This window comes from Tribolium madens, unplaced genomic scaffold (assembly GCF_015345945.1).
Source record: "Tribolium madens isolate multiple individuals breed KSU strain unplaced genomic scaffold, Tmad_KSU_1.1 Scaffold_19;HRSCAF=116;Tcas5.2_LG9, whole genome shotgun sequence".
NCBI classification, from domain to species: Eukaryota; Metazoa; Arthropoda; class Insecta; order Coleoptera; family Tenebrionidae; genus Tribolium; species Tribolium madens.
The window spans coordinates 4695490-4719778 of NW_025400983.1; the positions used below are offsets into that span (position 1 = coordinate 4695490).

Below are 24289 nucleotides of genomic sequence, written 5' to 3' on the forward strand. Positions count from 1 at the left end.
ATCGCGTTGTAATTTTTTGTGCACCTGGAACTTTAGAAGCACTAAATCAGTCGAGATACGCTTTTCACTATCACAATGATTAATCATTGGGGGATGGTCCGAAGTCATAAATCGTTGTTGTGAAAGAATTTCGTTTCCGTATTTCGTCTCGCTTGAACAATAAGCGTCGATTTCTGCATCGTTATCTAACGGTTGATCGCGTTTCTGTTTCCCGGTGTTTCGTACGCGTAATAAGAGTGAATGCCGTGTTGTTACCTTGAAACGAAGTGACCGTTTTAATTATCGTTGCTTGGTTTTTACTCAGACTAACAATGTGTTTTTATGTGGTTTTAGGGGCAAATATGCGACGGTGTGTCGTGCCGTGCACAAGGAGACCGGGGTGGAATACGCGGCGAAATTCGTGAAGAAGCGACGCCGCAACCAGGACCAAATGAAGGAGATCATTCACGAGATCGCTGTTTTGATGCAATGCTCGTCGACGAATCGCGTGATTCGTCTGCACGAAGTGTACGAATCGGCCACGGAGATGGTGTTGGTGTTGGAATTGGCCGCTGGCGGCGAACTTCAACACATCCTCGATGGTGGACAGTGTCTCGGCGAGGCGGAGGCCCGCAAAGCGATGAAACAGATCCTAGATGGTGTGTCGTTTCTGCACGAGAGAAACATCGTGCATTTGGATCTAAAGCCGCAGAATTTACTGCTCTCAATCGAGGATAACTGTGATGATATCAAGCTCTGTGATTTTGGGATATCGAAGGTTTTGGAGCCCGGTGTTAAAGTACGGGAGATTATAGGTGAGAGACAATGATGCGATTTTGGGGGGGTGTTACGTGTGATTTTGTTTACAGGTACTGTAGATTATGTAGCGCCGGAAGTGCTTAGTTATGACCCGATTTGTCTCTCGACGGATATTTGGTCGATTGGGGTCTTGGCGTATGTGCTCTTGTCGGGGTATACGCCGTTTGGGGCCGACGATAAGCAACAGACTTTTCTTAATATATCAAAGTGTGCCTTATCTTTCGAACCAGACCATTTCGAGGATGTTTCTTCGCCGGCTATAGACTTTATCAAGAGTGCCTTGGTAACGGATCCCAGGTAAATAACCCACGTTTATAACGTTTAAGGGTGGTTTGTACCGTCAGGGTTTAAAATTGTCATTTTACTAATCTTTAAATTAAATTAAATATCTTATATCTTTTGAACCGACCTTTAGTGACCGTCGTTTAGTTAATCGTTGATGTCATTTGACAACACTGTAAATTTATTCTATTTGACATGCGTTTGACAATTGTGGTGGCAATTAAAATAATGTAAAGTCTGTTTTTTTTTTTAAATAGAAATTACCAAGTCAAAATTTTGCTGAAAAAATTGGTAGCAGCTTGTCTCCATAGCCACAAATTTTGTATGCTCTTTGTTTTTGTCCCTAGAAATTTTGTTAAAAAATTATGGTTATGAGTTCCAATTGAGATGTTGTCAAAATTTTGACTTTTATGGATCTTGTGTGCCTGTTTGTTCTTTGAAATACTTAAGGACAGACATTACATAAGGTCTAAAGACAGAATTCAGTGCTAATAATTTTGTAAGTAAGTACAATGTTGTGGACAAAAATGAGATTTTTGCTACAAAAACTTTGAAGAAAAAGGATGTATGTATATACAGAAAAAAGTTATTTAGCAAAAGATACAAGTAGGTATTATGATGATTGGCAATAAATTTTGTGTAATTTATTAAAATGAGCTCAAAGTTGATGCATTTTATAAATTCTTCTTAAGCTTTAGTTTCAAAATTGTTACTTTTTCAACTCGTTTCTCAAAAACGATGCACAAGACACTAATTTAATTGCGTTCTTTCCGAAGTTCTTTCTCATTCATGTTTATTTTGTATTCTTGTCGATTTCTTGCTAAAAATTAAGAATATTTACCAAACCCGCATTACAAATTGCGTCTACATTTTAACGGGGCCTTTTTCTAACTTGCGAACTATTCGTTTCTAAATTTCGAAAAACTGTTAGTGTACCGAATTTGTTTCTTTTTTGGTGTTTCGTCTCTAAATTTTCTTAGACGATTTTTTGTGTTGACGTTTAATGACATTGTTTTCTAATTAATTCAAAAAACCGGAACTAGCAACTTCCTTTATTAAAATTACCATGGATGAATTTACTAGTGATACCAACGTTAAGACTGTTTGGCATTTCCATTAAAAAAAACAGACTTTAATTACAACTGAATGTGAGAAGTGAAAAGGATTTACACAAATTACATAAAGTTAAACTATAATGCAGCAAGAACCCCTAAAGAAATGAGTATGATCTTTGAATTTTGTCGCGAAAAAAATAATTTTTTAGAAAAAAAATCGTACTCATCTCAACATCATACAAAAGCATTTGAGAATGCAAAAAACGGATTAACTTTCAGGAGGCAGATATATGAAGGCGCATTAATTATTAATCCGGCACTGCACTAAATTCTACAGGAACTGAAATTCCAAATTCTCTGTCTCGGACACTGTATGATTAGAGCTCAAAAAGAAGGCCTAAGCCCAATTTAACCTCATTTCTTGATGGGAATTTATCAAAAAAATACGACGAATTGTCGGGTTTAAAAAAGAAAGAAGCAAAGAAAAAAGAAGTGATACATTGCAAATAAATTTTGTATGTAGTTAGAAATAGAATTAAAAAAGAAGCAGTTACAAACAATTTAATTTTCTATTTTTATATTTCCACATTAATGTAAACTATTATCTTAAAAACAATTCGTTGATAAATTGTCTTCTTGTTGCATTGACTGCAGCCACATTAACATATATTAGGCAAATATTCTTGCAAAATATTATCAAATTGAATTTTTTGTACTTGTGATGTGACAGACGATTCGTGAAACGTCAAAAGATAAACGGAGATTTGTATTTTAAACCGTGATTTTTCACGAATTAAATATGATAGCTGCCAAACCAAGATTTTCGTTAAATGCAATACGGTGCAAACACAAATGTCAGATTAACATACTATAATATTTAATATTTAATTTAATTTAATTTATTTTTAATATTTAATCTTGAACGGTGCAAACCACCCTAAATAAAATTGTGACGAGCGAAGTGATGAGTGCTTCAAACCCAATTTTAATTTAGTTGGATTAAAACTGTCGTTTTTTAGGAAGCGTCCAACCGTTCATGAGTTGTTGGAGCACCCGTGGATTTCGTTAAAGTGCCCCCTTTTGCCGGCGCTGCCGCTGAAGTCCTCCGATTCGGTTCCGACAATCAAAAGCATCTCAGAGACGCCGAAGTCGCAAAGGAAAACATTTTGCTCAGACACTTTAAGCGGAAGCTTAAGTACGTACACGGTATCGAGTAACTGCCTTTGTCCGCAATGTGGAACGGCTTGCCGTCATCTGACACACACACCAGTGCCCAAAACCGCTATCACCGTCGATAGAGGCATTCTATGTTAGCCAAAGTTACTGTTGTGCCCGAAGAGGTTGCGAAACAAGTCGATTGTTTCATGTGCTTGGGTTATGTACATTTGTTAGTTTAAGTTACGATAATTTATGTTTTATTGCTTCTTTTTTGTTTATGGTTAGTGTACCTAAATAAAGTATTCTTTTTTGTTGTGTATATTATTTAGTTTGACTTTTCTGATCATTACAGAATCAATTTTCGGACTGATTTCGAACTAGGGGCTAGTCAGTTTGCTTAAATTTTTACTTATCTCTGTGCCTAATTGATTAAATTTTAGCACAAAGTGCAGTGTTGATTTTGTAACGAGTCTACTCAGGAGAAATTTGTGTTGAGCACAAATCAGAACTTTATTGTATGTTTGGACGCAGTTGAGACGGCAAATTAGGTTCTAGTGGGGTAGATTGCCACCTCAAATATTTATTGTATTTTGTGAATGTAGAGTTGTCTTCATATCACTAGATGTACGCAAATAACGTTTGAAAATACTCAAAATTGTCTTTTCAGGACTGATGGACGATGGCATTGTAACCTGAATCACAACTTTCAGTAATTTTAAGTTAAGAATAAAATTTAAAAAATTTGAATTTGCACCATTATTTCCACCCCAGCTGACATGAACCCAAAATTTATAATCAGCGAGATAATAAATGGCGGTTTTATTGCATATTATTCTAGTTTAGAAACAAATAAAATTCATGCGGTTGGTACTCCCATTATGGCTAATGACAATTCGTGCTAATGCGCTTCGTAGGCGTGCGTCTGCGGTTGGCACCCCTGCGCCAGTCTGACATGTTGCGATAACAAATATTGTGCGATGTGAAACGTTTTAAACATTTATCCAAACCCAAGTGTCCAAATTGTCTTAAAAGACAACAATTTTCGAAAAGTAAGACTGTCACTTTGTATTTTGCTTGGTAAGTATGCCCGGCCGACTGGGACACTAGGTCGCCGCAAAATCAATAAGAGATTTTGACACAGTTTAGCATTTAGCCCCCCAAACCCCGTTTCAGGTACCAAAAATGTACAACGGCATCGGTTTGCAAACCCCCCGCGGTTCCGGGACCAACGGCCACGTCCAGCGCAACTGGGCCCTCGTCAAGCCCCGCGAGAAGGAGAAAACGTACAAAACCGAGCAGGAATTGTGCAATTTGGACGTGGCGAGTCACAAGCCGCCCAACCAGGAGATTCTGGACCACGAGAAGAAGCGGAAGATCGAGTTAAAGTGCGCGGAATTCGCGGATATCCTCGAGGAACAGGGGTAGGTGTCTCACGGGGGCGCGTGGTTGTTTCTGATTGTGGGTACAGTTTTTCGCAGGAGGCGATCAACAACAAAGTGGGCAACTACCGGAAGCTTCTGATGGGCCAAGGGGGCAAGCTGGAACGACCTGTCACTCATTGGGGGCGTCCCGCGTAAGTAATTGGGTGGGGGCGCGTCGGCGTCGCTGATTTCCCGTGATTATCGATTCGGGGATGCTGCGCATCCGGTCCCGGTTTCATCCCTTCAGTTTAAATAAGACGATGGTGGCGCACAGACGCAATCAATCGTCATTACGAACGCCAAAATGTGAAACTTAAGCTTTTCCATAAACACAAAATCTGATATGTCTTCCATTTACCAGTAGTGTGTAAGAGTTTCAAGTCTTCCAATCGGATAAAAAGTGTGATAATAATCCTTTGCTTCCCGCGTTATTACTATAAGAAATTTTTTCGTAAAAGAGGATTTTATGTGTGTGGTATGATGTTTTATTCAACGCCGAGAAATCGGTGTCCTGTCGACGAACGTCTCATTTTTGAGAGGTTGTGGAGAGGGGCTTTTTGTCAAGCCTTGGGGAAGCCGGCCCTGCATGCCAGGACCGCGCCAAGGAGGCAGTGTTGCTGTCATTGTCATTGCAATAACGATCTGTATTTGAGGTCAGGGCAGCAGAAAAAGACCATGAGGTCCGTCGTGAGGTAACAACTTATGCAAACCCATAAAATTTCAATAATTTCTTATCGCTTGTTACACTGCCAAAATGAAAAATAAATAGCCATTAAAAATGCAATTAATGATAAAACGAAAATGTAGTTAATTTTTTACACCCGTAATTAGCAAAAATTCGATAGTTTCAAGTTTTCATAAAGGTATTGATTTACGTCACTCGCATAAATTAATGCCTCCGCGAAATTGCGTCGTTTGTGTAAAATTTGAGTAATAATTATTATAAATAATTATCAACTTGATAACGTTTTCTTACAAACTAATAAGTTACAATCAGGTGAAACACAAATTAAGAAAAAAGTATTTTTAAGAAAATTTAAAACAAAATCTTTAAAAAAATACAAACTGATCAGAAAGGAAATTTTAATAATGACTTATTTTGGACTCTTCCGAGAGTGGCAACCGACTGAATAGCCTAGTTTTGAGCGAACTTGGAAAATTTTTACTTAGTATTCATTCTAAATCGAATTTTTTTTAGAGTTGAGCCCTTTTTGAAAAATTGTCTTATTTGTTTATGGTTTGCAATTAGTGTAATTTTTGTAACAACTAATGAATAAATTATTGTAAGATAAAATTGTTTCGTTTGTAAGTAAGTAATTGAGTGATTTCTCACTAAGAAAACGGAATTTTTACTTAATTATAGACTGTTGTTATTAACAGAAGGAAATTAACGGCTAGAAATTAAAATTAAAACTGAAAATAGTTTAATTTTACTCAAAATTGCTATGGTGTTATATGATAAATTTTTATTGTCAAAAATTGAATTTTTTACAAAAAATATGTTTTTGTTGAGAGTAAAATTAAGTTGGTACGAGAAACACTCATATTAAGGCTAAAATTGGTGGCTAGTGTGATGTCAAATGTCACTGCAATTCTAAACAAATATTAATTATTGATTTAATGCTATACGGGCCGCTCAAAATGTGTACATAAAAGCTGAAAGTAATTAAAACTTATATACAGGGTGTTCTAACTCGCGCCCCAGAGAAAAATTCCTCGTAAGGTAAGATACCAGGAACATGGAAAAAAATGTTAAAAAAATTCTATCTATAAAAATTTCGAAATTATAGGGGTTAAAATTTTGCACCTTGATTATTTATTTCTGTTGGAAAAGTAATTTTCCACGTTTTTTTGCTACAGGTTATGAAAAAACATATACAAGGTCATCAATAACATTAAATAGACATAAAAAATGTCAAAAAATAAATGTCAAAACATTTTTTTCATGTTTTTGGTATTTCATCTTACTTGGAATTTTTCTTTGGGGCGCAAGTTTTGAAACACCTGTATAGTTAATAGTAAAAAATCTATTCAAAAAAAGAAAATGTGGCAACGTTGTCTAAACGCATTTAATTATTCCTGAAAATTTAGTAGTAGTTTCCTAGCAAATAAACATTGTTACCAACAGCAAAAATTGATACACAGTGTTGTCATGTCGGCAAACGCAAATTTTTTGCTAAATAATAATTTTTAAAAAATTTAAATACTGCTAGATGCTGAAAGTAAATAAATACAAAAACAATTATTCATTGATATAATATGAAACGATTATTTAAAGTAAAATATGAAAACTTGAGAAAACAATGTGAATTGAAGAACTTAACAAAATAAATAATAAGTGTAACTTTTCATTTTATATGACTACAAGAATTTTGCTTCTCAACAACGTACCACGTATTTTTTATGTTTTTAACTAAATGATCCTTTACTTTTGGGAAAAAAATTCATTTGTTTTTTTTCGTTTATTCTTTGTGAATAAACGACGGAACAGTAAAAAAATCGCCGTTTATTATTCAATACAAAAAGAGTGAATTTTTAAACAGGTGATTATGTAGTGAAAATTTCCCTTTGTTGAATAATTCTGTCTCGGCTTTCATGGCCGTAAATTCCACTCAAAAACCGCTCTTTGGCAATTTGAACGTTTTGCGGTCTCTCAAGCGGCTTTCATTCTCATTTAATCCTTTAACCCGCTTTCTGGCGTCGTTTCAATTTTTCATTTTGTCATCAATTTACTCAAACCTCGCCGATCGATGATGATAAAAATCAAAACATTGCGTTTCTCGTTGTTTGTATTATTTTAAGTAGGCCAAATGCAACGCTTAGTCACTCACTCACTCACCCCCGATATAATGCAATAAAAAGGGGGAGAGAGAGTATTGATCCAGTCCGGGACGTCAGTCGACGACGCAAAGGTCGGCTCACTCGCCCCTCGACTACAATACGGATATTTTTTTTTCAGTCGAGGGTGCGGTCGCGAATTGACCAACCTTTGTGAAAATTTCAATTATTGTTGCGTCGGTTGTTGGTGACAGTCGCGTTATGGTTTGCTATAATTACGATTCGGATTTAAACGAAAAGTAATAAAAATTGTGAGAAAGACTGATGTTGATTTTTTGTCGATTTTTAGTGTCACGGAGACTCATCAAGTGGCCGAAGCCCAACAAGAGAAGAATGCGAGGCTTCGCGAAGCCTTCGGAATTTCGGAATATTTCGTAGATGGCAGCAGTTTCGATCCGGATCGTGAAGCCAAAGAGAAAGTCGCACGTACGAATGCGATACAAGAAAAGGAAAAACAGAAAGCTATAGAAGAAGAAAAGAAGAAGGAGGAAGAGAAGAAGAAGGATAAAGAGGCGACGAGATACGATTTGGTGCATACACCGAGTCCGGAACCGGAAGTTAAGAGTGTGAAGAAGAAGAAACGTAAACGTAAAGAGAGGTAACTAGATTGTGTTTGTTGTTGTCCCGATTAATTCCAACTTCGTTTCAGTACGTCGAGTGAAGAACCGAAAAAGAAGAAAAAGTCTAAAAAGAAGAAGAAAGAAAGGTAAGTCTCACAGGGGCGTTTTTCGTTTCGTTTCATAGTTTGTAAAACTTCGAGATAATTTTTTGATTTCTCTCGTTTCTGTGATTGTGCCTTTTTTTCTCTCAAATTAAACTGTTTTTTTCTTCAAATTAACGTACCCAAATGTTGTATTTCCTCGTACTAATTCAATGGTGGTATATTTTTTTGCCGTACATGTTATGAAGGCCCTTGTCAGGTAAATGTATGGTTTGGTTTCTCTCCTTAATCATTACATGATCTTGCGTATGTCTAGCTCGACCATTTTTTTTGGACTGAAGGTGCGTTCAAGCATTAGAATTTCACTCTAAGAATTCTCGTTTCAGTCAACACTACAGTTGTGTAAAAATTGCGGCTTCCAGAAAAATCGAAACACTATCGGGCATATTGTTTAGTCTGCGGTCCGCGTTTGACGTTTTCTGGAAGCTTTTTGCATCCCTTTAGTATGTTTTTTTGATGTCGCTTGTGACGCCTATCATTGTCATTTGTTTTTTCTGTGTCTCTAGATCCAGCAAAGTGAAAAACAAGAAGAAGTCGAAGAAGAAGCGTCGCCGATCGTCGGCATCGAGCGATTCGAGCGATGATTCGGACTCGGAGTCGGAAAAATCCGACGATTCGAGCAGTGAAGAAGAGAAGAAGAAAAAGAAAAAAGTGAAGAAGAAAGAGGTTAGTGACTGACTATTAAGGAATTTTCCAGATTTTTTTTCGACATTTCTTAGTGCTTTATACTTAGTTTTTGTTTGGGGGTTATGGGGGCGTTTTCTATTATTTTATGCATGAAGGCAACTTTTTGTTGATTGAAGTAAAAAAACATTGTTCTGTTTGAACCTTGCGCATCATTACATAGGATAGCCAGACTGGCTTACAACATCGATAGTAAGTACCGGCCTTAAGGCCTCTAGCACACTCGACTGCATGTTACCATTAACAAAAATATTTAATAAAACAAATGACAGCTACGAAATGACATCACGGGTAGCTGCGTTTTTTTTCCAAAACAAAGAAAGTAGATTTTTTGTGATTTTTTCTAATCACTTATTGTGTGTTTTTTCTTGAATTGAAAGTGATCACGTGACGGTTAATTACATTCTTGTTTGTACAGAAAAAGAAAGCAAATAAGAAGAAGAAGCATTCGACTTCTGACAGTTCACGAGAAAGGTAATTGATTCAAATGTCATTTGTTTTGTTTTAATTATCACAATTGTAGTTCTCCTGAACCGAAAAAATCGAAAAAAACAAACGACAAAAATAAAGAAGAACCACGAAACAAATCACCGTCACCTAAACGTAAACCATCCCCCCCACCACCACGTGTAGACAAAAGACGATCTCCAACGCCGCCTAAAACAAAAACGCGTCGTAGTCGATCGCCTCGTCGTCGCTACTCCCGATCTAGAGACCGTAGAGATTACCATCACAGTCGCAACAATTACCACCGAAGGTACGATGAGCCCAAAAGGCGTCCAGACAGTCGACGATCGCGATCGAGAAGGTCACGTACGAGATCGCCCGAGCGTCGCCGAAAATCCCGCTCGCCTGTCATTAGACGTACGAAAACACCCGAGCGGCGGCCTAAATCGCCCGAACGTCGTCGGAAAGAGCCGAAAGTGCAGGTGAAAGAGCCCGAAGTGAGGACACCACCGCGGAAACAGCCGAGTCATTCCGGTTCGGATTCGGAGCGGCGAAAAAAAAAGAAGGAGAAGAAGCCGTTGCCGGTGGTGAGGTTGAGGTCGTCGAGTGACGAGGAGCCGCCGGTGGGCGATGTGAGAGAGGAGGAGGAAGAGGAGGATAAGGATTTGAGGATGTTGAGGTTGTTGAAGTCGGGCTTGGCGGCCAAGGCGAAAGAGAGTTTGCAGAGGAAGATGCCGAAGCCGGTGTTTGAGCCGAAGAAGAGGTCGCCGAGCCCGAAAATGGCCGAGAAGAAGAGCATCGAATCGGATGTGTTTGATATTAAGGTTTTGCCGTTGAAGAGGGACAAGTCGAAGAGCGAGAGTCGGGAGAAGGAGGTCGATAAGGATAAGTTTGATTTGAGCAATGCGAATGGGAAGGCGAGGAGTGCCAGCTCGAGCAAGTCGAGGTCGAGGAGCACCTCCAGGTCGAGTTTTCGGTGAGTGTGGAGAAAATTGGGGAAAGGTGATTTGATGATGATGTTCAGGTCGTCGTCGTCGAGCAGCAGTCGCTCCAGGTCGGGCTCCAGGTCCGCGTCGAGGAGCAGAAGTTCGAGCTCCGATTCGGACAGCTCCTCAAGTTCGAGTAGCGCATATAGGTCAAGATCACCTTCGATTCCTAGACGGCATGGTTCCCCCAGCTTCCTCGACAGGAGAAGAATCACGAGGTAATTTTAGTCCTCGGTCGGAGCACACTTTGTTGTTTTCTTTTTTTAATTATAATGATTTCAGTCGCAAGTATGAGATGTAATGTCTTTTTTATTTCTAAGATGTAGACTTGATGAATAAACTTGTTTCTAGATTTTGGTGTTTTTTTTTTTTTTATTTGTTTTATTATTATTTTTTTTGGTAGTGCGAGCATGGCTTGTAGCGTTGGTGTGATTAATTAACAAACTAATTAGGTACTAACTGACTAACTAGCGCAAGGAAGAGGCCTATTCCGTATCATAGACAGACTCCGAGTTCGCCCTCTTCGGAGAGTAGTTACAGTGGGAGTCCTTGGTGCTCCCGGAGGAGGTCGACGAGTCGGTCGATCAGCCCTTCGTCTAGGTCCCCATCGCATTCTCCTCTTCATTCACCACGATCACCTTAATTAGTGCAATAATTGGCTTTTATTCATTTCTAACACTTACTAACGATGACAACCCTTAGATAATCACGATTATGATTCTGTGGTAATTGTTGGTGGACATGATGTAATATAATACTTTCAGTTTCAGCCTTTGTGCAATTTTTCTAGTCAAATGATATTTTGTGATATTTTTGCTGTTATTTATTTATTTATTTCGACTTATTATTTATTGTAGAACAAAGTATTGTAAACACTAATAAAATATCCACACAACAAATAATATTTTGAATTTCATCAACCCCCACCTTACAGATGCAGTAAATAATGCAAAAAAATTCACAAGAATCATAAACTATCAAGTATGCTTTTTGCTCAATTTTTTGTGACTACAGGCAACTTTTTGCTCAATTTTTTGTAACCACAAGCGGCTTTTTGCTCAATTTTTTGTGACCATGGGCGATTTTTTGTCTGTTTTTTTTCTTCCAAGGGTCAACAATATTGTTTATCTGCAAACGTCACAAAAGTGACCACTTTTATGACTAAATGCCACAGGTAAAAGTTTTACTTTTCAGACATGGAGTAAAAACACTGTTTATACGCCTAAGCGTTTTCACTTTTACTTGACACTTACTTTGACATTTACCACTGTTGTCTCTTTCTTGTCCCTTTCGCTTTTTTAGCATTTTCTGGAGAGGTACAAGGTATATTATCAGCATTCGACATTTTGCACTATAAACTACACCAGTTATTCACCAGTTAAATCAATCCACACTTGTGAAATCTCAACACAAATTCCGAAACTGACGCGTGACGTTTATTATGATTTTATTGCAAAGCGTCCTGATTATTGAGGTGATTTACTTGATTATTGGTGTGTTGCTCTTTTCGTTCTATCTGAATCGTTTGCAGATAAAATAGTATATGTTATTTGGAGTAAAAGTGAGTTTATGTGGCTCAGCTGAATCCATTTGCCTCACTCCGTTCGCCAAAATGAACGTTCTGCTTCGCCACATAAACAATCACTTTTACTCCTAATAACATAATCTACTATTTCTGCAGATGGCTTTTTTGCTCAATTTTTTGTGTCCATAGGTGATTTTTTGTCCAATTTTTTGTGACCAGGGGCAATTTTTTTACCAAATTTTTTGTTCCAAACTGCAAATTTTAATCCAATCTATAATTGAGAGATTTTTCGTTGAATGTTAAATAAAACACAATTTTTTAGTGATTCAATAATTGTAACATTAGCCTGACTTGTTGCAACTGGTTCCGTAGTGTAGCGGTTATCACGTCTGCTTTACACGCAGAAGGTCCCCGGTTCGATCCCGGGCGGAACCATTTTTTTTTCCTATTACGACAAAGCATTTAAATATTGCAATAAGCATTGAATATGAAACAACATTTTTTATCGAAATTTTTATTTCTAAGTACATGAACATTGAAAAAATCATAATTTAACAGTACAGTATACAAATTACTCGCAAAGTTATATACAATCTCCCTTATTCGCTGGTAACTTTATTTCTTAACATAATAACATAAATAATTAGCAATTAAATTAAAGAACACTGACTAGAAAGAACGAATAAGTAATAGTCAAGTACAAAATTATAAATCACTTGTTCATTGTAATACTTGAAAATTGTCATAAAAACATTAATACAAAAGCCTTTCGGGCCACAACACGAACAACAACATAAAGTACCCCAAAAATATCGACCACATCTCCGTTCCAGAGAGGGCCAGTTTCAATTCCAAACAATTTCTTCAACTTTTGAAAACTGTTCAAGATTTCACACTAACAGCCGGGAGCGACTTCTCAAACTCGCCTTTCCGCTTCTCTGGCATTTTCAAATCCTCGATCACCTGTAACAACATTCAGTTAGAACCAAATTTCACAAAAAAACAAGTACGACCTACCGAAATCAGTCGATCCAATCCGAACAACAACCCCTCTTCGTGATTCCCCTGCACCCACGGCCGCCTATGATCGACCACCGTCCCCTCAGGCAACTTATTCGTTTTTGCGAAATCGATCAACCAAACACCGACTTTCGTATCATCGTAAATGATAAAAAGACTGCTTCCGACCACTTCTCGTGTCTTAAAATAGTCCGATTGTTCGATTTTACTTCTAATTTCGCACAGTCTTTTGAGCAGTCTTTGTCTGACATCTTCCCGCCCTCCCAGGAACATGTCCAGCGTATTGAACACTTCTTGACTCGATTTGACTTTTTTGAGATCGGTCACGGGGGGCGACCCCCGACACTTCATCGCCTCTATCCTAAAGCCGTGACTGCACGTCGACGACTGCAACTCCCTAAACTGCATATATCTCAGCTTGGTGACGGCCTTTTGACTGTGCTCCTCCTCGGTCGGGGCGCTCGGATCAATCGCCACCATCTTCTGGTAGAGGTCCGACCTCGCCGTCTTCTTCTCCACCTCCGACTCGAGGAAAGTCCGCGTGCCCATCTTTATGTCCACCACGTAGGGGTCCTGGAAGCCGTGCAGGAGGTCTTGCAATTCGATGAACTTCTCCCCTTGGTACTCCACCTCGCGGTAGTATTTCGGGATTATGTCGCACAGGACCGGATCCTGCGACAACTCCTCGTAAACGCCCCTCTCGGTGTCGTCGATATCGCCCGACCGCTTCTTCCATACAGTGCCGGGCCCAGCGGGGGCCAAACTGTCGGGGTGTCCACTCAATTGAAACCAATTGCTGCTGCGACTCTTCAACAGGACGTCACTGGCGGGGGCGCTGAGGTCTAACGCGTTCTGCAAAAAAATACAGATTTCATAACTCAACTCTAGCAAAACAAGCGTGATTTTTGACGATCATCACGTGAAACAATTACTAATCTGATCAGTAATTACGAGCAAGGCCGGCGGTGTCGTTAACCCAAACAACTTTTTCAATTTTTGAATTTTGAAAAATTCTTAATCACAAAAAAGCTGTGATTTCGTCGAAATTAATAGCTGAAAGCTTGTAAAACGTATTTTTAAAACAAATCGCAGTATGCGTTGGAAATAAAAACAAAAATGTGACGGTTTTTGTTTCCAAATAAGAACGCAGTGAAAAAAAAAGAAAAGAAAAACAATTGCTACAATGCCAAAGTCCACTGAGAATTTTTCGAAAAATTGACAAAAATTTTTCAAGCAGATCATAGTACGCACTGAAAATGTTAAATTAGGCAAGTTGCTGGGCAACTAAAAAATCTCAGACGACTAAAACATTTTTTTTATAAGAAAAGAAAAAAACTCTTACAAGTTGTAGCTGCCAACTCTTTAATGTGTCAACGAAAAAAAAAATGTAATTACATGTAACATGCCTAAAATTTCTACTAAAAACACAAAATAACGTTCAAACGTCAAAAATTATTTATCGCAGTAAACCATGAAAAATTTGTTTTACAATATCACAGCCTACTAAGATAAATATTTTGTTGACTTATTGAATGAATAAACTAATTAAAGAATTACAGCAAAATTCGGAAAATATCAGTTAGCTGTCAATGTCAATCCAGACTTTTTAAAAACATCGTATTGCAAAAGACAGTGGGGGAGACTAAGGAAGTGTCTAGAAATACCTGTTATAACAATATTTCTAGATTTGCAAAAAAACGTTTAAAAATTTTTCAAATAGAAATGCTCAAATTTAAAATATGTCAATTGAGACTTCAGAAAATATCGTGTTACAAAAGACAGTTGGGGAGACTAAGAAAATGTCAAGAAATACCGGCTTAAAAAATTTCCAGACTTGCAAAAAAACATTTAAAAATTTCTTATTATTATTTAAAATACTTAAATTTAAAAAATGTCAATCGAGACTTTTTTAAAACATCGTGTTGCAAAAGACAGTGGGGAGACTATTGGAGATTATCAGATTTTGTCAAAATTTATAGGGGTGGCTCGCGGCTTTGCCGATCGCTCCCTTTTAAAACACACTATCAGATTTTGTCAAAATTTATAGTGGGGGCTCGCGTCTTTGCCCAGTAAAAATTTTTGCTATAAAGTCATGCAAAATTGTTCCGTGCCCCCCCGTCCAAAAACAATTGCTATCGCACGAGTGGGAGCATTCAAGCTATCACGTTTTAGTAAGATATCATATGGATTAAAAAACTTGTAATAGGTGGCTGTGAGTTGATTGTTATCAGTTTAATTTGATATTCAGAAAAAGTTTCATGAAAAAGGTCTTTTTGAAGGTTAACTGACATGAAGTTGAGAGTTGACCAACACCATATGCCTCGGTTATCACAGCCAACTACAAGTATCGCATATTAAAAACTAATGATTGTGAAACATTGACACCTGCCAACTGTCATTGTTTTATTTAATGTCAGTTATCCTAGCCAACTGTGAGCCGTGTTGTTTATCCAAAACCGTGTAGGTTTTTACACTTTGTTGAAAAACTAGTTACCGAACGAGTGTCAAAAGACGTCATGTATACAATTAACTGACGGTAAAAAACCTATTATTCCGGCCGCTAATTATGATAAAATTTTCGTTAAAAATCTGACTTACAATGGCCAAAAATTTGAGCAGTGACATGTCTTCCTCTCCGTTTTTTTCAACTTTGGTTCCATTGATGGGACTTTTCGACTCAATTTTCAACCCCGCGGATTTACGCCATCTCTTGAAGGCCCCATGCGGCGATCCGGCCCTAACTGCCTTCTTCCGTTTCCAAAAATCGCTCACTTCGATATCCTTATCGCCATTCTGCAAAAACAACACACTTTTATAGAATCGACCTCACGACTTCCTTAAATGCACTCAAAAGACGTAACCGACGACCCTGATTTCATGTCAAATCTTTGACAATAAATAAAAAAACCGAATCGTGACGCAAATCGCCCTTACCGAAAATCCTCGACACTTGATGCAAGCAAACTCCGAGATGAATCCCGAGTAGGACTCTTTGCCCTTTGATGCGACAAAGTTAACAACAGCAGGGACCATCGCGATCTGATTTACACACATGTTTGAACAATTAACGCACTCGGAACAATGCACTTGGACGTATACTCATTGTAACAACGCTAACGTGAAACTGATTTCTCCAACTCGAAGCTCGACATAGATATTGAGGCGGTGGAATGTACGTCACCTTCCACTTCCACCACAATGTTTAAAACTAGGATAAGTCGTGTATACAAACACAATTTGACGATATTACCGATCAATCACGCAAAACCGACTTTTTTATTATTTTTCCAGAAAAAACATTTTTTGAACCACCATGTGAATTTTACGCCAAAATTTGGTGGCTAACCCATTTAGGGAATTTTATTTTACTATACTACCGATCAATCACGCAAAACCGACTTTTATATGCAAAAAAAAAACATTTTTCATGATCGTCAGTGAAATTTCATAAAAAAACGTGATTTTTTCGAAAATTTTGAGGTTAATTTTAACAGATGTAAAATCTAGTGTATAAATTGCAAAAATTTATATATTTAGTTATATACATACCAGTTTTGACCTTATGTATCTAAGACAACGATCATGAAATAGTATATTACATAAAGAGCACGGAAAGTGATAAATAACGCACAAGCCGGATGTTGCGCACAAGGCGTTAGCCGAGTGCAGGCAATCCCGCGAGTGCGTTAGACACTTTCCTGCAAGTTTTGTACACTATTTTTCCTACGACCATAAATAATTTTTTTCTTACGAACATATTTTTTTCATTTATTATTTGTAATGGATTCAAAAATATGTTGAATAACGATTTATTCTTTATAATGGATTCAAAAAAAAAATACGTTAAATGAAAAAATACAAAACATTCGAGTGTGAATTGTGCGTTAGATTTCTAACACACAGTGCGAAAACAAATCGCACAGGTTTTCGACCTCGTACGATATTGTCAATTTTCGCGCATATGTAATTGTGCGTTATGATCTAGTTTCGTATATGGTCGTAGGAAAAAAATTTTTTGAGCCACCCTGTGAATTTTGTGCAGCCCTACGCCAAAATTTGGTGGCTAATCCATTTAAGGAATTTTATTTTAGGATATTACCAATCAGTCACACACTTCTTTTATGTACAAAAAAAACATTTTTTGAAACACCCTCCGAATTTTGTACAGCCTTGCGCCAAGGTTCCTCATTTAGGGAGTTTTATTTTACTATACTACCGATCAATCACGCAAAACCGACTTTTATATGCAAAAAAAAAAACATTTTTTATGATCGTCAGCGAAATTTCATAAAAAAACGTGAATTTATCGAAAATTTTGAGGTTAATTCTGACAGATGTCAAGTCAAGTATATAAAGTGAAAAATTTATATATTTAGTTATATACATACCAGTTTTGACCTTATGTATCTAAGGGAACGATCATGAAATAGTATATTCATAACGAGCATGGAAAGTGATAAATAACGCATAAGCGGGAAAGTTGCGCACGAGGCGTTAGCCGAGTGCAGGCAATACCGCAGTGCTTTCCTGCAGGTTTTGTACACTATTTTTCCTACGACCATAAATAATTTTTTTCTTACGAACATATTTTTTTCATTTATTATTTATAATGGATTCAAAAATATGTTGAATAACGATTTATTCTTTATAATGGATACAAAAAAAAATACATTAAATGAAAAAATACAAAAGTGTGAATTGTGCGTTAGATTTCTAACACACAGTGCAGGTTTGCGACCTCGTGCGATATTGCCAATTTTCGCGCATATGTAATTGTGCGTTATGATCTAGTTTCGTATATGGTCGTAGGAAAACATTCTTTTGAGCCACCCTGTGAATGCCCTGCGCCGAAATTCAGTGACTAAGCCACGTTGCCGCTTTTCTCCATTTAGGGAGTTTTATTGTCGCCAAATAAAGCGTCATATGACCCCGTTTGTCGCATCATTAAAGTCGAAAAACGTTAAATTAGAGCCGCATGTAAGGAACTGGTCTTAACAATTGAGCAATATTTACATTCGAGTGTAAACAAAGCACAAAAAAAAATGACAAAATATTGCTGCTACGGTTAAGAGTAATTTTTGCGTCAGTTAATTTGAAAAGGATCAAAGTCCATTTGTACTTTTAAATTTAACTTTTATCGAAATCTGGATTAAGAAGTGTCAAATGTCAGATTGTGGTCATTTCTGTGAATCAAGAGTTTCGGGTACAAAGATCGGGGTCGAACTTGCTTCGATGGAGTTTCGGGCGGTTAATTTTTCAGACAGAAAAATTCAAATCGGTGGAAAAATTTCAAATTTTAGGAAATGATGCTCAAATCTCTTGTAATTGCAGCAATTATTACAATTTTCCACAATATATTCAAAATCAACGGAATATTTAATGTTTTTAATTTCAGGAAACATGTTGGGCGCCACTTTGCATTTGTTATTATTTATTTATTGTTAATGAAACTAATTAGTCCTTTTAAGGAAAATCACATTATGCAATGGTAATAACAAAAACAACTGTCGAAATATCACAGCTCACTGTGATGATTTTGATCTAAAATTGCAGTTGTCAACTGCTGCTAAGCGCAGACACACAGACCACTTCCATACATATTTTCTTCAACTGTCTTTAAAAAACATTTTGGTGAATCGTAGTGGGCGTGGATATAGCGAATTCGTAAAATCTATTAACTGTCACTATTAAAATACCAAAAACATGTGTGTACATCATTACTATTACTTAACTTTGTAATAAAAAAAATAAGTAAAAAAATGCTAATATGCACACAAATTGGGCGCCACACTTTTAACTAGATAGCAATTAATTAATTTTATTAATTTATTTTATTTAAGTAGTTTATCAATGAAACTAATTAGCCTTATCTTGTCATGTTTATTTTCTGGAAAGCGGTGTCGGGCGCCAAAATTTGGCCACGTGTTGGGCGGATTTTATAACACTTGACAAGACTTATAGTGTGTTAACTAGGTATTCACTGTAACAAGTATTGTTATTTGTTTTTTTCTTATTTAATAAAAAATTAAGAATACTAAGTTTTTTCTTGGATGTAGAAGTAATGTATGTTTAATTTTTTTATTATTAAGATCAGTGCGCCTTGGGACCCAAATTGGGCGCCAAACTTCGCATGTGGCCAAACAAACCCACCTATTTGCTCAATTACTTCGACCAAGTTAAATAGAAACGAAAACACAGGAAGATTTTCACAGAAACAAATCCTTCATTGTTTATTTATTAGCGTATTTCGTAAATCCTGATTGTGCTAATGACAAAATTGATGTCAATGAAGCCACCTCGAGCTATTCACACGAAAAAAACACAAATTCTGTGAAAAAATAATCTTGAAGCGCCGCTAATTTAAACATAACTGACTCACATTTACCTTCAGTCTCTACGTCAAACCGAATTTCCAATTTAAATTTGGATTAAAATAAAATTTTTCAAAAGCCGTATCACCTCCATTATCATAAATCACCATTAAATAGTGATTCACGTGCGATAAAAATAAAAAAAGGGTCAAAAGTATCAAATCCTCCACCTGCGGTGATTGCTGAATCACAATTTTTGGATATTTGGCGCCCAACACGGGGCCGTGTAGGTGGCCATTACCCTGCATGTTTTGCGTTCAAATTAGGTGCTTGTGGTAAAATACGTCATTGCACAATTACGTATGCTGGATACGTCGATGTGTCGCGATTTCCGTATTGAAAATCCTTCCGAATGAGAACTGACGGAAAAACACGGACTTTACCAGGAAGACGATTTCTTATCACCGAACGTCGATAAGACGAAATTCGCGTGCTTATTATTCGTTAAACAATAAACAAGCAATATGCAGATGGAAATACCGAATTATTTTTAAAATTCCAGACTTTTGTGCTTTTTTTTTCGTTCAGGAGAGGAATCTAGGTCTGGGTTCCGCGTCCGGTTCGACTTTCAGGTCACTTGAGCACGAGATCCATTTTTACCGTCACCTTCGTGATGATGATCTTCGGTTATTTAATTGTGACGGCGAGTAATTTCGCGTTTTCCGGTCAAGGAAATGTTAAATTGGACGAGCGAATTGCTCTGTGGACAAACAATGTTTTTATTTATCGTACTGCGCCAACAATGCAACGAATAAAAATTCATTTAAGTCAGAAATTTTATTTATAGATTGAAGGATACGATAAACTAATGGGAGGAATTAAAAATGTGACATGCACGATTGGGAATTTTTTCAAAACTTGGATAAAAAGGACAAGGTGGATTCTGATCGAAATTTTAATTACCTTTTTTAACTTGATGCGAAATATCCGGTGACCCGACCTAACCCAACGCAAAACAGCACTTAAATTCGGTTTAAATATAAAACAAGGCCAAATTTCCCGCAATGTACTGATAAAAATACTCCTGTATGTACACTCAGAAAATTAGAAAATGTCGTATCCATAAACCGACCCTTATTATTTGGGTCCTCCTACCTAATGTAATTATAAGCCATCTGCGAAGGGGATGTAATAAAAATGCTTTTGCATTTATCCTCAACATTTCTTTTAAGTAAATCTTGTCATGGTTACATTTTTGTCAAATAAAACCGCCATTGTAATCGGACTTAATAAGCAGAAAAAACAAAATCAAGAAAAAAAAAACACTTTTCTTTCTACTGAGACAGAATAATAACGTTTTAATTACAGATTTGCTCGTTTCAGGTGACGCAAAAAATATTTTTCTTTGAACATCTGGCGTAAAATCAAAGATAAAAAATTTTGTCTTCTTGTAAACTCAATCCGTATAAACTCACTTTACACACGTTTAATTATAGTAATAATAATTATTAATGAAATAATGGCAAGATTTACTTAAAAGAAATGTTGAGGCTAAATGCAAAAGCATTTTCATTACTTTCCCCTCGCAGATGGTTTATAACTGCGGTTATAAATATAGAGGGTTGGTTTATGGACACATTTTCTAATTTTCTGAGTGTACTATAGTGCCGAAATTTCCCAACATGGATGAAATTACTCCAAAAATTAGTTAATTTTAAGGCTCGTGTGACAAACAAATTTTTTTCTGTCATAGATAACGGAAAAAAATATTAAAATCACTTTTAAGTACACAAATAAATTTGACATTTAATAATAATAATAATAATAATAAGTTTTTTTTTCACTACTAGTTGTAAAATATACTTGTTTAGTTTATTGAGCAGTTATGAAGTTGTTTTTCTCTCCTAGTGATCAATAATAATTTTCATTATTGACCAAGGGCAATAATAGGTTAGAGGTGGGCAAATATACCGATATTGGAGGGTATTACATTGATACAAATATTTCTAGAATATTATTTTTTAAAACTAATATCATCACAAGAACTGTCAGAAGTATTTAGATTAAATTAATGCAAAATCAAAAAAGACTTAAAGTTTCTCACTAAAAACATCAGAATCACCCCACCCCTAATTCTTCTGTCTTCGTCAAAACTGTCAAAACAACAAATGGGCTTATTTCATATCGAAATTGAAATACTACCGGTAGTAGCACAAATTTTAACACTTTTTCCCAATTTCTTTGGATTTTTTTTAACAAATAATTCATATTATAAAGTTAAAATATTCTTTTAATAGATGCAGAAATAAAAAATTACATAACCTCATTTACGATGAGAATAAAATTATACTCTCAACTTAAGTTAACAACTCAGGCAAGTAAATAATTATTGCAGGTAATCAAAAATTAACAAAAATAATAGTTGTGAATTATGACATGTTAAGTCTAAGGCAACATGCGCATTAAGTAAGGTTATATTCTTTACCGTTGTATTTCTGAGTAATAAATGTGCTAGTGGTGAAAAAATATTATATAAACACGGTAGAGAACATTTTTATAGCCTCGTATTTATTATTTCCCTCGATGCTATGCATCTCTAATAAACATAAAAATCTCTTCTCTACTTTATTGTGATATAATATACTATTAATCTACTCTACGATAATAGATAACAAAAATAGACAAAAACAATTAAATCAAAGGATAACCCAGTTAAATTCAATAATTAATAATTAAAATTAAACTTGATTGAAATTTTAAAGATTTCTACCGAAAACAGTCTCAAAAAGCGACTACTAAAAATTAAATTAAAAAACTACTTCTTTTTGAAATTATTATCTGGTGATTTCCGAAGTGCGTTTTCTAAATTTTTCAGAAAATTCGTTTTATTTTCAATTTAAATTGAAAATGGGTCAAAATGTGGTTTCATTACATAACGAAATTAAGCAAAACTATTTATTTAAAATTAAATTGAGAAACACTGATTTCAACAAGGACACAATTATACAATTTCGGAAATTATAGTTGGAATAGAGTTGCACTTTGTAATTCTTATCTAAATTATAGTAATAATATATTAATTAAACCAATGAGATAATACGAATGTAACTTTCTGAAATTAAAATAATTACGCATGATTTTTTTCTGAACTTTGTTTCAAAATAAATAAAAGTGAAATATGACGAAACGACAAAGCAAAACATTGGTGAAAAAACGAAAAAATATGTTTAATTATCATTAATAATCGTGTTTTTAAATTCTATTGGCTTTACAAGTTAATAATTATTTTCTTTTTCCTGAATGATGAAAACCTGTTTAAATTTATTCGCAATATGTGAATTACAATTACCAACAATGCTACCAAAGCTAATAAATCAAACAAAAATCGAATGTAAAATAAACGTAAAGCCACCATAAATTACTCGGTGGCTCCCATCTAATAAACAGAAGATAATTGATAATCGCATTAATGACTAATACAAATGATCCGTCTGTCTGCACATACGAAAAACCGGTTAAAACCTAACCAATTTCGCCAATTCCTCAAAATCTACTATTAATAGACCACTAATTTACTGTTTTCATTCACAGCTCATAACATGTGTCGCAAAAAATGCAGACGTTGCAGAAATCCTGTTTATTGTTTATTACATTCAAAAGTCATCTAGGTCATTATCCTACTTTTAGTCCTCGAATTCGAAATAAAAAAATCAAAGCCGAGATAATGACACCTTAATTTCGCTTTAATATGTTTGTATTTGTTACTTTCCCAAAATTTTCCTAATAATTACGATAAAATTTGGGAAAAAACCTTCATCAGGCGACAAAGCAGGTATCGAAAAGTCGGGAAGAAAGTGCGAAAAAGTCGAGCTTTCCGCACTGATATCTGGTCGTCGACCTTCGCGTTTAAATATAACCCACGAAGAAATATTTTTATTATACAACTTTCGAGGACGAAATTAATTAAACAATTTACGTCACGAGGCGATTTTTTTCGTAACAAATACGATAAATAAACACCTCTGAATATTCATCGGATTTATTGTTTGGTGATTTTTTCGTATTGCGATAAGATTAAAAATTCGAGGTCCCGCAATTTGTATTATGTTAATGTTTCATTGATATCGTGCGTACGTGATCGTGAAATTGAATTTTTTCGTATTGGTACCCCTGAGAGATTCCGCGTTTATTTATGGATACTCTGACGTTATCAATTTTAATTAATTTTAATTTTTTTCGATGTTATTGTTTAACTTTGCGGTAAACATAGGTGCGAGATTTATGACAGGATTTGCGTAATTTGATATATAGGGTGGTGCGAAAAATTACAACGTTTGGCGCATCCACCATTTTTCGACCTTTTGAACTTTGGACGGAAAACAAATCAATGTTTATGTAAATTTCAAAGGAAAACTACGCAAATCAACGAGAATTAATTTAGCACGTCTTGTTTAATGTGAATTCAAACATTCTTCGAGAAATGTTTGCACAGTTTGAAACTATCTGTCAGTCGGAAGCCGCATTTTCCGAATTTTTCGCGTTCCTGTCCAAGGTTAGTAACGGTGCAATAATCTCAAACTTGTGACTCATTTTCATTATAAAATGGGAAATTTCCAGGAAAATTAAGTCGCGAAAACAATATAGAAAGTAGGAACATCAAAAACGAAAATTTGGTTCAAATATGTACCGAAATTTGGAAAATAAATTCCAAGTTATAAAAAACACAGTTCGAATTGTTTAAAATTGATAACATTTATTAACTGAAAACGCCGAGTATCGAAAGCCAAGTTCTATGAAAGTGACAGTAGGGGAGAGGCGGGCAAAATGGGGTACTTAATGTTTGAAGTCGAATTTTAAAAAAACTTAAAACTATGAGAGTCTGTAAATGAGGCAATATTATTGTTACATTATTAATTATTTATTACTAACATTTTAACTTATAAAAAACAAAACATTTATTGTATATTGAATAAAAAAAATAGTAATGCAATTTGCCCCATTATGCCCGTCGCATAGGGCAAAATGGGGTAATATGTCTAAACT

General features: G+C 35.8%; 2 protein-coding genes and 1 non-coding gene across 6 annotated transcripts in view; 2 read left to right on the plus strand and 1 right to left on the minus strand.

Moving 5' to 3' along the window:
* LOC123010156 (serine/arginine repetitive matrix protein 2-like) overlaps positions 1 to 11275 on the plus strand; it is a 35578-nt gene extending 24303 nt beyond the window's left edge. Inside the window, exons 2-14 of the mRNA XM_044406860.1 lie at positions 334 to 794; positions 849 to 1095; positions 3155 to 3444; positions 4208 to 4209; positions 4467 to 4714; positions 4762 to 4866; positions 7842 to 8150; positions 8202 to 8258; positions 8780 to 8939; positions 9376 to 9431; positions 9481 to 10380; positions 10429 to 10608; positions 10862 to 11275. Coding sequence (XP_044262795.1) covers positions 334 to 794; positions 849 to 1095; positions 3155 to 3444; positions 4208 to 4209; positions 4467 to 4714; positions 4762 to 4866; positions 7842 to 8150; positions 8202 to 8258; positions 8780 to 8939; positions 9376 to 9431; positions 9481 to 10380; positions 10429 to 10608; positions 10862 to 11033 — 3187 coding nt within the window. The 3' untranslated portion in view covers positions 11034 to 11275. The remainder of the gene's footprint in view (positions 1 to 333; positions 795 to 848; positions 1096 to 3154; positions 3445 to 4207; positions 4210 to 4466; positions 4715 to 4761; positions 4867 to 7841; positions 8151 to 8201; positions 8259 to 8779; positions 8940 to 9375; positions 9432 to 9480; positions 10381 to 10428; positions 10609 to 10861) is intronic.
* A 1002-nt stretch (positions 11276 to 12277) lies between these two features.
* Trnav-uac lies at positions 12278 to 12350 on the plus strand. The gene has a single exon. It is a non-coding gene; the product is annotated as a tRNA-Val (tRNA).
* Positions 12351 to 12510: 160 nt separating this feature from the next.
* The window catches only part of LOC123015476 (inositol-trisphosphate 3-kinase homolog), a 30512-nt gene continuing 18733 nt past the window's right edge, over positions 12511 to 24289 (minus strand). For 3 of the 4 annotated variants that reach the window (XM_044415217.1, XM_044415216.1, XM_044415218.1), the window contains 3 exons: positions 15534 to 15728; positions 12933 to 13787; positions 12511 to 12878 (listed from right to left, as the gene is read on the minus strand). In XM_044415217.1, the coding sequence (XP_044271152.1) occupies positions 12798 to 12878; positions 12933 to 13787; positions 15534 to 15728 (1131 nt within the window). In that variant the 3' untranslated portion in view covers positions 12511 to 12797. Of the gene's footprint in view, positions 12879 to 12932; positions 13788 to 15533; positions 15729 to 15869; positions 16080 to 24289 lie in introns of those variants that run through there. The other variant, XM_044415219.1, reaches the window with a different exon arrangement.